The 13,391-nt window shown below is 46.7% G+C and overlaps 1 protein-coding gene across 4 annotated transcripts in view; it reads left to right on the forward strand.

Moving 5' to 3' along the window:
* Positions 1 to 13,391, forward strand: part of MBTD1 (mbt domain containing 1) — a 119,647-nt gene that overhangs the window by 65,624 nt on the left and 40,632 nt on the right. For all 4 annotated transcript variants that reach the window (XR_012236782.1, XM_073606694.1, XM_073606693.1 and 1 more), the window contains 3 exons: positions 727 to 809; positions 4,818 to 5,052; positions 5,456 to 5,530. Coding sequence is in view for 3 of the 4 variants with exons in the window: in XM_073606694.1 (XP_073462795.1) it covers positions 727 to 809; positions 4,818 to 5,052; positions 5,456 to 5,530 (393 nt within the window). In the remaining variant the exon portion in view is untranslated. The remainder of the gene's footprint in view (positions 1 to 726; positions 810 to 4,817; positions 5,053 to 5,455; positions 5,531 to 13,391) is intronic.

Raw genomic sequence — 13,391 nt, forward strand, 5'->3', positions numbered from 1 at the left:
CAAAGCAAATACGCTTTTGCAAACTGGTACTGACTAGTAGTCCATTGTTTCTTTTCTCCCTCAGTTTTTCTCCATCAATAAGCTAATGAGACCCCAAAGCTGATGGAGAGGGGCAGGGGAGGGTCAAACAAGGATGATATGCAGGCAATTGACATCCTCCTTATCAACTGATGATGTCATTGGTTGTTAGGAGGTTGGCAGCTAGCAGGTTGTAATGGTTCACAATGAAAACCTGTGGCTTTCTGTAACTAAAAGGCAGGTTTTATCCACCCACCGGCTTGTATACAATTTTGGGGCACTTTTTAGGCATTTTGCCAAGGCACCCCTGATGGAACCTCAAGGCACCCCAACACCCTGGTTGAAAAAGGCTGTTCTAGAACGATAGATAAGTACATTGTTCAAATCAGGAGATCCTACTCCCTAGCTGTGGAGACTCAGAAACACAGCAGATTGTTTTTTTTATTATATTCTTTCTTCAAAATGCAGACATTCCATATGATCTGCTATGGAATTCCATTATTAAACTAAATCAGAAATGGGTAGCGAAAGGCCTGGGGTTGCTTTTTTCGCTGCTTTTTCAATTGCAGTAATGAGCAGACCAATATTAACTGGGTACTGGTTGAACTGAATTGAGAATGTTTTTTTTGTTTTTGTTTTTTTTTATGTCATATTTTACAGCTAGGTTATCACAAAACCAAAAGATTAATTTTTATCTGGTTTTTATAGGATATACAAAACTACCTTTCAAATGGTTTGACTACCTCAGGGAAACTGGATCCATAGCAGCGCCTGTGAAACTTTTCAACAAGGTAACGTAAAGCTTGTAAAGCTAACATTGATGGTACTAGGGAGAGTGAATGCTTTTAATGCGTAGCTAAACCCAAAAACAAAAAATGTATTGTAATTTATTGCAGCTTTACAGTCCTTTTTTTAGAAGTGGCTACTTTTTTTTTTTTTCCATTTGGTAATGCTGTGAATAACAAACACTTGCTGTCCTTCATGTTCTACAATCGTTTAAACTTTAATCATCTGCCATTGTTATTTTATTGTCCATTATTTGGTGGATTGATGATTCTACCTTGCAAAAGAGAGAATGTTTATGCTGTCTTTCTTTCTCCTCCATTGAGGGTCACAGAGAAGTCTTTAACCTTCAGGCTATACTGCTGCCTACAAGAGGATTGGACACTGGCAATTATAAGAACCCCTCCCTGCCATCAGCACACCTATATTTTGATGTCCTAGTATGATGGACATCTTTTCTTCAATTCTGCTGCTATAAGGACCAACCAATCCAATCAAATGTTGGCTTTTTTTTTTTTTTTTCAATCAAGAAACCGCAGGGTTACTGATGGTGCCAATGTCTGCAGCCTGGAATCATGTTATTCTCTTCTGTTAAGCCAGCCATAGATGGAGCCAATATTGGTTGGTTAAGCAGGGACCGCACAAGATTCGATCCATTTATGGGCAGACTGGTTGTACTGAAGTAGATCGATGGAAACCAGCTTGTTGGGTTATTCTTTTTTTTGCATGTGATTACTGCCAGCAGCTATAGCCGCTAGCAGTAATCATTGTGATTTGCCAGCAGGGAAGACTCACCGCCGCAGAACACAATAGTGCTGCGGGAGGGATTCCCCCCATAAACACTGGCTGGGTTGATGGGGAAATCAATCATTGCATCACTTATGGTTTCCCTTTAGACTCTTCCAACTTCTTAGTCTACTTTAGCTCTGTCGGGTGTGGCTGAGTCCTCTGCTCTTTTGGCTGAGGTCTTTATCACGGTCATGCAAGACTTTATTACCCAAGGTACCCACTTATTGGATTGGACTTGGATTGCAGAGGCCACAAGTGTGCTTCCACACCCTCTCCAGCAGATACTGTATCTGGCTTACAGGCAGCCTTAACAGTTTGAGCCATTGGCTACTGAGACTGTCTGGTTTCTGAGTCGCTCAAGTCCTATGAGCTTAACCCCCAAGGAGTCGCAGTCTTCTGCTAATATTGCTAAATTAGGTAAATCCTTTTGGCTCTTTATGATGCCATGAATACATCTTCAAAACTGGAGGATTGGCCTGTTGCTACCAGTTCTGTTTCTAGTTTTGGGTTGTTTAAAACTTCTAAGGCTTCTAAGTTGACGATGCACCTGTCTTTAAGAACCCAATTGATAAGTCGTTGGAAGCCCTTTTCAAAGATTTATTTTCTCTGGAGGATGCAGCTGTAAACCCAAACCTGGATGTGACTTTACTTTGTCAAACCATGTCTGATTGGTCTAAATCCCTTTAAAAATGATCTAGCTATTGCTCAGGTTGATATCCTGGATTAGGGTGTTGGTTTCCCCAGTCACCAAGGCAAAACAGTTCCAAGGGTCCCACCTGTTTACTGTACCCAAACGAAGTGGGGGGAATTTGCTCCATCTTTTATTTCATGGCTTTGCCTGCCCACATTCAAGTCTAAAAATTTTGGATGAAATCCACTAAATCTGTCATTGCTTCCCTCGACCAGAGAGACCTAGATCCCCAGGGGGCAAGTCAGTCCTTACTCTTAACAGGTCAATTTGGTTAGTGTCAGAGACCATGCTGTCTCTGGCTTGGTGGCTCAGTAATCTCTCTGGAGTGGGAGAAATCCTTTCTTCCTGTTTTTTGGTAGTTTCTCCTTGTGAACGGCAACCTTTTGGGTTGGAGAGTAGCCCTGGGCACTTTGTTAGTGCAGGAGATTGGCTGTTGAATAATTGTGCGTCCTAATCCTGATAAACATATTAGAGCTTTGGGCAATTTGACTGCCCCTTCGGCGTTGGACCACCCATTGTGACACTCTTAGCTGACCACCTCCGCTTTGCATGAGAGTCTTGGGGCTAATGATAGCCTTCCTTGAGGCAGTCCTCTTCGCCTAATTTCTTTCCCATCGCTGAAATGTTACACTCATGCCTGTCTGTCTTTGAACAGGTTGGTGCCAAAGGCAAGGCTATCCCTGGCTTTGTGGGCAAGGAGTCTGACTCTTGAGTTAGGAAAATCCTTTCTTCCCATCTTTTGTGATTCTCCTGACGGACAGCAGCCTGTCAGGCTGGGGAGGCATCCTGGTCACCTTGTCGTCTGTCAAATCTTGCCTCTTGACAAACCTCTTGTAACTGTGGGCAATTTGGCTGTCCCTTCAGTGTAAGACCACCCTCTTGGTGGGTAATCTGTTCTGGATTCAGTTGAACATCACCAAAGAGATGGCATACATCAACCATCAGGGAGGATACAAACGTCATCGGCAAAAGAGAGAGTGGACTCTCTCTTGGGCTGACTTTTCACATTCCTGCAATGTTACCCATGGACATTTTTATGCATAGACAATTGGGCAGGCAGATTTTCTCAGCTGGCAGAGCTTGGACCTGGGAGAGTGGACACTGCACCTGAATGTGGACGTCCTGGTCTCCAGGTTCAAGAGCACACTTTGCACCCTGATTAATACACCCAGATCGATGCATGTTCTTAAACTTCTTGCTGGTCTGCTCTTCAGGACTGAGATTAAGGGCATTCTGATAATCCTCCTTGCTCCAGACTGGCCCAGGAGAATTTGGTATGCCAACCTGGCAAAACTTTTGGCACTCTGCGGGCACTACTATATTGTCAGGATCTTTAAACACAAGGGCCCATCCTGTTTCTTGATCCCTGGCTTTGATTGCATTGTTGTTGAAGCCCAGGTTCTAAGGGACAGGAGAACCTGAATCTTTGCTTTCTATGTTGCTTAAATCTAGGAGGTCTACTTCTTCCTACAACTGGATTTGGACCAGCGTTTGGCTTTCAACAATACCAAGGGTCAGGTATCTGCCATTTCTATTTTGTGAAAGAAGAGGCCTTCGACCTCCTCGCTATTTAATGCCTTTGTACAAGGGGTCTCCTCCCATCTGTTCCTCAGAATCAGAAAATGCTGAAGGCCTAGACAGCCTGGCAGCTTGCATTGACTATGGCAGCCTATATATTTGTAAGTAAAGAAAAAAAATACCACGCTATAAACAAAACTAAAAAGCAAAGCAGCAACTAACATATGAAATACATGCATATAAACCCATCAAATAAGAAAACAATAGCTGCGCTAAATGATGAACATGATATGTGATAAATCATTAAATCAATATAAATATGGTGAAAAGTGAACAAAAACGTGAATAAGATGTTCACAGAAAAAAAAAGAAAAAAACAAAAATAAAGTGATAAGTGGTGAGGATAAAACTTGAAAGTCCAAAACAATCAGCCGATTGCTGGATATTAAAACAGAAAGGTGCATTCTTCCATCACCGTTCAGTGTGAATCACCAGAAAAAATACACGCTTACCAGAGGCAAACAAAGATAGGCTTGCGGATATATACCCAGCCAGGGCCTTTCCTTGGGGAATCAAAGGTACGCTCACAGGGAACACTGATCCAGGATTGGCACACCACTCAGATATATGGAAGGGACCCTCAGGTACCGTTTCACCAAAACATAAAAGAAAAAGGACTTCCCATGGTGTAATACCGCATGAATAATTTATTGTATAGATAAAAGAATCACACTTACAAGCATGGATTAGTAACGATCATTTGTAGCCGGCCAGCTTGCGAGCGCCCGTACACTCTGGGAACCACACGCGGTACGTCAGTGCGTCCTCCCATCTGTTCCTCAATGACTCAGAATCAGAAAATGCTGAAGGCCTAGACAGCCAGGCAGCTTGCATTGACTATGGCAGCCTATATATTTGTTACTGTACAGCTTTCCTCTTACTATTGCTAGCTGTGCAATAATTAAAATATTCCTTTTTAAAGGCTTCTTAACAAATGCAGTTCTGTTTGCCTCTCCAGGAAGTCCCCAATCACGGCTTCCGCGTCGGGATGAAGCTTGAAGCTGTGGACCTCATGGAGCCTCGCCTGGTGTGTGTAGCCACAGTCACACGCATCATACACAGGCTTCTAAGGATCCATTTTGATGGCTGGGAAGACGAGTATGATCAGTGGGTTGACTGTGAATCTCCAGACCTCTATCCCGTTGGATGGTGTCAGTTAACGGGATACCAGCTACAACCTCCAGCGCCACAATGTAAGTAAATATAACTTTTGTTTTTACTGTGTGCCACACCCCCCCCCAAAAAAAAAACACCGACTGGTTCCTATCTTACCAGGATTCTTTTGGATAGATCCCTACACTGAGTTCCCAGGTTTGTATACCTGCTCTGCCCATTAGCAGGGGTTTCAATTTTACCTCCAGGGTTTTCTTTTTATTTAGTTCTATTACGGAAAATGTCACAGGAGGCACTGGAACACGCAAAGGTGGGAGGGAATACTTTAAAATAGGAATAGAGTCTGGAATTAAAGCAGGTAGACCTTTCAGAAGGAAGTCCACAATGCTCTCCATGTTTCTTTATTAAGCCTTTGGACTTTGCAATCGTTATGATTATTCTTATATAATTAAATGTTTAATGTATAATTCCATTTCGCTGCAGCAAAGGACAACCAGACGAGTGTAACCAAACAGAAGAAAAAGTCTAAGTCACAACCGTACAAAGGACACAAAAAAAGTGAGTACTGCCTTTTCATTGACACAAGTATGAACTCCATTTTTTTGGGATATTCCTTTATAGGGAATTGTGATTTCTTGTAAGACCAACATTTTAAACTTTTTTTTTTCTTCTGTACAGACATTAGATCCTCTCCTTTTTGAGGAAACTCAAAGTGAAACAGCTACACACAGCAAATGACTATTACTTTTACTTATCTTTCTGGAGAGCTACTATTTAGTCTTTCCTCACTTACAGTGCTTTGGCCGCTGCTTAAATCAGACACTTCCAGATGTGCCCAATAGTGTGCCCGCCTCTTTTTCCATCCGCCTAGCTCATCAATAATTGATGTAGGGGGCTCTAAGAGGAACCACAGTGAGCAGGTATCCAACACTTCTGGAAGTGTCATTTTCAAGTGTCGCCCATAGCTCTGCTGTAGAATAAGGCTCCTTTACATTTCAATGCATGTGTTTTTGTGCATCTATGTAGGTAGCCGGGCCCAGCATCCAGCAGCCCAATCAAAATGAATAGGTTTCAATGCACGCAAAAGTGCTTTCTGCATTTTTTTGGTAATGAACAGGATACTGGGATGGTGGCAAGTTTTCTTGGATGAATAGGCCAAGATTGGAGTTTCTACAATCCAGAAAGGTAACTACAGCGAATCCTGTTTTACAGGCTGCTGTTTGACTTTTTAATTTTCTAGAGACCAAGTAGGTTTAAACATTTCAAACATCTTGTTTCTGTTATGTAAAATGATAAGTTCACCTTTTTGGAGCATGTTCCACCACCTGCAGCCTCTTACCCCTTCACAGTGGAAGCAGCGGTCATCTTTTGTCACTGTATGAAAATAACGCGGCCGTGCTAGGCTCCTAGTTCTGTGAATGTGAATCTACAAGTACCGTCAGCCTTTGCTGCTGTCGGCTTATAGGTCTCAGTGAATTACCATGGCACTACCATGAACTTCCATGGTCATACAGTCACAGACAGAAGAGCGTTCTGGTAGTTCGTTGTCGCTTCCTGTCAGTGTGCATCTGCCTGCACTTATGAGGTACAAGTAGACACACTGACAAGTCTGCACGAGTCCCACATAGCCCGCAATTGCCAATTGTGGGTGCAATGCTTTACAGGCTCCAAGTAATACACATTTTTTTACCTGCGAAAAGATGTACATTTTATCTTTTTTTTTTTTTTTTTTTTTTTTTATAAGGTAAACTTATCCTTTAAAGCCCAACTCCAGGCCAAACTTTTTTTAGTTTTAGATGGCGTGGAAGTTAAAATCTAGTTAGGAGATATCTCCTTGGTTGGTTGTCTTTCGACAGGTATCAGACAGTACAGACGGGGAAGGGTTACACAAGCCTATTTGATCTGCAAGGTTAGACTGACCCAGGGCTAGTGTGAACTGACCCAGCTGCGCTTTGTGAATGGCCCTGGCGGCGGGGGTGGTGGAGGAGGGGGGGCAGAACTTCCGCAGGACCTTGCCGCATCTCGCCGTAGCCAGGTCTCCTGGAACCGTTCCCCCCTGAAAGGTGCCAAATGTGATACTGGCCTTTTTCATTTTTTGGTTGTGAATTTTTCCCTTGGCACATACAGTGGGGAAATGTATTTTTTGATCCCCTGCAGATTTTGTAAGTTTTCCCACTTACAAAGAAATGAAGGGTCTTTAATTTTTATCATAGGTGTATTTTAAATGCTAGACAGAATACCAACTTAAAATCCAGAAAAAACTCATGATACAAATGTTATAAATTTAGTTGCAGTTCAGTGAGTAAAATAAGTATTTGATCCCCAAGCAAAACGTGATTTAGTGCTTGATGGAGAAGCACTTGTTGGCAAGCACAGAGGTGAGATGTCTCTTGTAGTTGGTGACCAGGTTTGCACACATCTCAGGAGGGATTTTGGTCCACTCTTCTCTACAGATCTTCACTATAATCCTTAAGGTTTCTTGGCTGTCGCTTGGCAACTCAAAGTTTCAGCTCCCTCCATACATTTATAGGATTAAGGTCTGGAGACTGGCTAGGCAACTCCGTGACCTTAATGTGCTTCTTCTTGAGCCACTCTTTTGTTGCCTTGGCGGTATGTTTTGGGTCATTGTCATGCTGGAAGACCCATCCATGACCCATCTTCAGTGTTCTGGCTGAGGGAAGAAGGTTCTCTTCCAAAATTTTGCAATATATGGCCCCTCAATGTGGCAAAGTTGGCCTGTACCTTTAGCAGAGAAACAGCCCCAAAGCATCACGTTTGCACCTCCGTGCTTGACTGTAGGGAAGGTGTTCTTAGGGTCATAGTCAGCATTTTTCTTCCTCCAAACATGGCGAGTCGAGTTAATGCCAAAGAGCTCAATTTTGGTCTCATCTGACCACAGCACTTTCTCTCAATCCTTCTCTGAATCCTTTAGATGTTCATTGGCATGACTGTACATGTGCCTTCTTGAGGAGGGAGACTCGTCGTGTTTGAAGGAAGAAAAATGCTGACTATGACTCTAAGAATACCATCCCTAGTGTGGTGGAAAAAAATTATGCTTTGGGACTGTTTCCCTGCTAAAGGTACAGGCTGACTTTGCCACATTGAGGGCCAATGGATGGGTCCATAAAATCTTGGATGAGAACCTTCTTCCCTCAGCCAGAACACTGAAGATGGTCGTGGATGGTTCTTTCAGCATGACAATGACCCAAAACATACCACCAAGGCAACAAAGGAGTGGCTCAATAAGAGGCACATTAAGGTCATGGAGTTGCCTAGCCAGTCTCCAGACCTTAATCCTATAGAAAATGTATGGAGGGAGCGGAAACTTCAAGTTGCCATGCAACAGCCAAGAACTGTAAAAAAAGAGTGTACTGAAATCCCTCCTGAGATGTGTGCAAACCTGGTAACCAACTACAAGAAACGTCTGACCTCTGTGCTTGCCAATAAGGGTTTCTCCACCAAGTATGAAGTCATGTTTTGCTTGTGGATCAAATACTTATTTTACTGAACTGCAACTAAATTTATAACATTTGCATCACGTGTTTTTTCTGGATTTTTTGGTTATCGTTTAAATTACACCTGTGATCAAAAATTATAGACCATTTCTTTGTAAGTGGGCAAACTTACAAAATCTGCAGTGGATCAAATAATTTTTTCCACTGTATCTTTGCTGCTGCTTCATGTTCATTTGAATTTGATTTTTGGAGTACGTTGTGTGGTCCCATGAGATCAGCTGTTTTTGGAATGTGTGATTTTGTCATTTGTTATCACTGTAATTACATTAGCATTGATAAGTGTTTATATTTGAAGAGGCAGTTGGCAGCACAACCTGTGCTCCACAGCAGAGAAGGCTGGAGCAGTACCGCAAGAATGTTGGTGAACTTAAGGCCCAAAGAGCTTCACTTCCTACATCTGGGGGCCTCCCTGCAGTTGGCCTTTTATATTTCATAATAGATGCATTGAACTAGAAAAATTTAAAATAAGATATGGTGCCAACCTAATCACTTATACACATACCACCATAGGAACTGCCGGATACAGTAAGGCTGGATTTATTTGAAAAAGCGTTTTTCATTATAAAGGTTGGTGAGTGTGCATTTTTCACAAGTGTTGGTGGAGCACTATACGGAGAGAATTTTGAATAGCACACATTTCCTTGCACGGTAAAAGGAGCTTTCTATGAAGATTACAATAACACCGATGGGACTTGTATGAAGATTATATTTGTTTGCGTTTAATGCTTTATTTGTTGTAGTAGCGCCTACCTTTTGATAGATGCATTGAAGATTGGAAGGGGTGGTGTCTGCTCAAAAAAGGACATAAAAAACAGAGCAGCATGCAACATCACTGGAAAGAAATGGAGAACACAAGTTTTCCTTCTCGTCCATTTAGGGAAATAGGAAGTGTTTCACCTTTTGGGTTTACTGCCATCCACAGGTGGATTGGACACTGTAGACAAGCCCAGGATAAGACATCTTCTCTTCTTCTTTTTTGCATTGCTATGTCCAAACCCTGTAGGACTGGTCATTGCAGGAATAGCCTGGAAGTGACTTTCAGGCACTTTACAAGACTCCATTCTGGTAAGAAGTTGGTCGCTGCGCGCTTTCTACGTCCAGAGCCTTTGGCATTGCCTCAGCGCTTTCCCTTTTATTTGAAGACTCACTCGGTTAGTAGGCCGGTTGGGCCATGCAACTGGTATTCCTCATTTACATTGGTCGTTGGGCACCTTTAACTGCGCCTCTTTCCTTCTCCCCGCGCCTCTTTCCTCCTCCCCGCCCCTCTGCGCCTCTTTCCTTCTCCCCTCGCCTCTGCGCCTCTTTCCTTCTCCCTGCGCCTCTTTCCTTCTCCCTGCGCCTCTTTCCTTCTCCCTGCGCCTCTTTCCTTCTCCCTGCGCCTCTTTCCTTCTCCCTGCGCCTCTTTCCTTCTCCCTGCGCCTCTTTCCTTCTCCCTGCGCCTCTTTCCTTCTCCCTGCGCCTCTTTCCTTCTCCCTGCGCCTCTTTCCTTCTCCCCGCGCCTCTGCGCCTCTTTCCTTCTCTCTGCGCCTCTTTCCTTCTCTCTGCGCCTCTTTCCTTCTCTCTGCGCCTCTTTCCTTCTCTCTGCGCCTCTTTCCTTCTCTCTGCGCCTCTTTCCTTCTCCCCGCGCCTCTGCGCCTCTTTCCTTCTCCCCGCGCCTCTGCGCCTCTTTCCTCCTCCCCGCGCCTCTGCGCCTCTTTCCTCCTCCCCGCGCCTCTGCGCCTCTTTCCTTCTCTCTGCGCCTCTTTCCTCCTCCCCGCGCCTCTGCGCCTCTTTCCTCCTCTCTGCGCCTCTTTCCTCCTCCCCGCGCCTCTGCGCCTCTTTCCTCCTCCCCGCGCCTCTGCGCCTCTTTCCTCCTCCCCGCGCCTCTGCGCCTCTTTCCTCCTCCCCGCGCCTCTTTCCTTCTCCCCTCGCCTCTGCGCCTCTTTCCTTCTCCCCGCGCCTCTGCGCCTCTTTCCTCCTCCCCGCGCCTCTTTTCTTCTCCCCGCGCCTCTGCGCCTCTTTCCTCCTCCCCGCGCCTCTGCGCCTCTTTCCTCCTCCCCGCGCCTCTGCGCCTCTTTCCTCGCCTCTGCGCCTCTTTCCTCCTCCCCGCGCCTCTGTGCCTCTTTCCTCCTCCCCGCGCCTCTGTGCCTCTTTCCTCCTCCCCGCGCCTCTGTGCCTCTTTCCTCCTCCCCGCGCCTCTGCGCCTCTTTCCGCCTCTGCGCCTCTTTCCGCCTCTGCGCCTCTTTCCGCCTCCCCGCGCCTCTTTCCTTCTCCCCGCGCCTCTTTCCTTCTCCCCGCGCCTCTTTCCTTCTCCCCGCGCCTCTTTCCTTCTCCCCGCGCCTCTGCGCCTCTTTCCTCCTCTCTGCGCCTCTTTCCTCCTCCCCGCGCCTCTGCGCCTCTTTCCTCCTCCCCGCGCCTCTGCGCCTCTTTCCTCCTCCTCGCGCCTCTGCGCCTCTTTCCTCCTCCCCGCGCCTCTGCGCCTCTTTCCTCCTCCCCGCGCCTCTGCGCCTCTTTCCTCCTCCCCGCGCCTCTGCGCCTCTTTCCTCCTCCCCGCGCCTCTGCGCCTCTTTCCTCCTCCCCGCGCCTCTTTCCTCCTCCCCGCGCCTCTTTCCTTCTCCCCGCGCCTCTGCGCCTCTTTCCTTCTCCCCGCGCCTCTGCGCCTCTTTCCTCCCCCCGCGCCTCTTTCCTCCTCCCCGCGCCTCTTTCCTCCTCCCCGCGCCTCTTTCCTTCTCCCCGCGCCTCTGCGCCTCTTTCCTTCTCTCTGCGCCTCTTTCCTTCTCCCCGCGCCTCTGCGCCTCTTTCCTTCTCCCCGCGCCTCTGCGCCTCTTTCCTTCTCTCTGCGCCTCTTTCCTTCTCCCCGCGCCTCTGCGCCTCTTTCCTTCTCCCCGCGCCTCTGCGCCTCTTTCCTTCTCCCCGCGCCTCTTTCCTTCTCCCCGCGCCTCTTTCCTTCTCCCCGCGCCTCTTTCCTTCTCCCCGCGCCTCTTTCCTTCTCCCCGCGCCTCTTTCCTCCTCCCCGCGCCTCTGCGCCTCTTTCTTCCTCCCCGCGCCTCTGCGCCTCTTTCCTCCTCCCCGCACCTCTGCGCCTCTTTCCTCCTCCCCGCGCCTCTTTCCTCCTCCCCGCGCCTCTGCGCCTCTTTCCTTCTCTCTGCACCTCTTTCCTCCTCCCCGCGCCTCTGCGCCTCTTTCCTCCTCCCCGCCCCTCTGCGCCTCTTTCCTCCTCCCCGCCCCTCTGCGCCTCTTTCCTCCTCCCCGCCCCTCTGCGCCTCTTTCCTCCTCCCCGCCCCTCTGCGCCTCTTTCCTCCTCCCCGCCCCTCTGCGCCTCTTTCCTCCTCCCCGCCCCTCTGCGCCTCTTTCCTCCTCCCCGCCCCTCTGCGCCTCTTTCCTCCTCCCCGCCCCTCTGCGCCTCTTTCCTCCTCCCCGCCCCTCTGCGCCTCTTTCCTCCTCCCCGCCCCTCTGCGCCTCTTTCCTTCTCCCCGCGCCTCTTTCCTTCTCCCCGCGCCTCTGCGCCTCTTTCCTTCTCCCCGCGCCTCTTTCCTTCTCCCCGCGCCTCTGCGCCTCTTTCCTTCTCCCTGCGCCTCTGCGCCTCTTTCCTTCTCACTGTGCCTCCCTATGCCTCTCACTACTTCTCCACCATGTCTTAGTCCTCTACTCCTTTTGGATGTGTCTAATTACTGCCTGCTCTGGCCCAACTCATTCGCCTCTCCCTACATAACCTTTAACGGAGGAGCGAAGGGGAATACTATAGAGCAGGCATAGTCAAACTTTAGCCCTTCAGCCATTCAGGAACTACAACTCCCATGAGGCTTTGCAAGGGTCTAACAGTTGCAGGCGTGACTCTGAGGCAAAAGCATAACGGGATATGTAGTCACCACAGCTGGAGGCCTGACGTTTGCCTACCCCTGCTATAGTGTGTCATTTGTGTTACAGCTTTGAGTCTACTGGGGCTGCTGGCATCACATCCAACATGGTAGTGTCCAGCAGCAGGGCTTTTGGAGTTCTACACAAGGGAGGATTTTATAGGTAAATATCATAAAATGTATATAAACCGAATTCACCAAAAGAAAATTATGGATGAAATAGTGGCGCTAATCCCCAGGTGGGGAGATGCCAGACACTCTTATCCAGCCAGTGGGCTGAATACAGACTAGACTAGAAAATAAGTGAAAAAAACATATATTGCTAAATATCCCAAAAATTAATATTAAATAAAATAAATTATTCAATATGAGCTAATATAAATTATAACACTCAGTGAAAGTGATATACAAATATATAAATCCAAGACAAAATATATAATAAAAATTGAACACAGTAAATATCTATAAAGTCCAGAAACCAATCAATCGTGAAAAATAATCGTGAAAATATTTGAGGAAAGTCCAAAAAAAGAGTGAGGGTAACTCCAAAACTGCTCAGCTGTGTTTTCAAACATCCACCACACCTCTGTGACGTGAATCCACTCCCTGCTGAAATTCAAACTCACCAGCTGTTAAGGCCTCTCACTCTCGTGTTTGGCCTGACAGAGCCTCTAACCCACTTACATGGGGGTTAACATGCGAGCATACACCTCCACTGCTCCATAGGAACACCGCTTTTCTCAGGTTGGTAGTATGACATAAAAATAAAAGAAGCTCCAATAGTGTAATCTCGTTTTTAAAAGATTTAATCTTGTTTAAAACACTATTGGAGCTTCTTTTATTTTTATTATATTATATTATTTATTATATTAATAAAACTTGTTTCGGCCATTAGGCCTCAATCAATGCTCCATCATTGGTGTCTGTGGGAGAAATAGTGGCCCATTGTTGGGGTCAGTGGAAGGATTAGTGCCCTATCGTTGGTATCATTGGGAGGAATGGTGCCCATCATTGGTATTATTGGGAGGAATTGTGCCCCATCGTTGGCGTCTTTGGGAGGAATGGGGT

This window comes from Aquarana catesbeiana, linkage group LG12 (genome assembly GCF_042186555.1).
Source record: "Aquarana catesbeiana isolate 2022-GZ linkage group LG12, ASM4218655v1, whole genome shotgun sequence".
NCBI classification, from domain to species: Eukaryota; Metazoa; Chordata; class Amphibia; order Anura; family Ranidae; genus Aquarana; species Aquarana catesbeiana.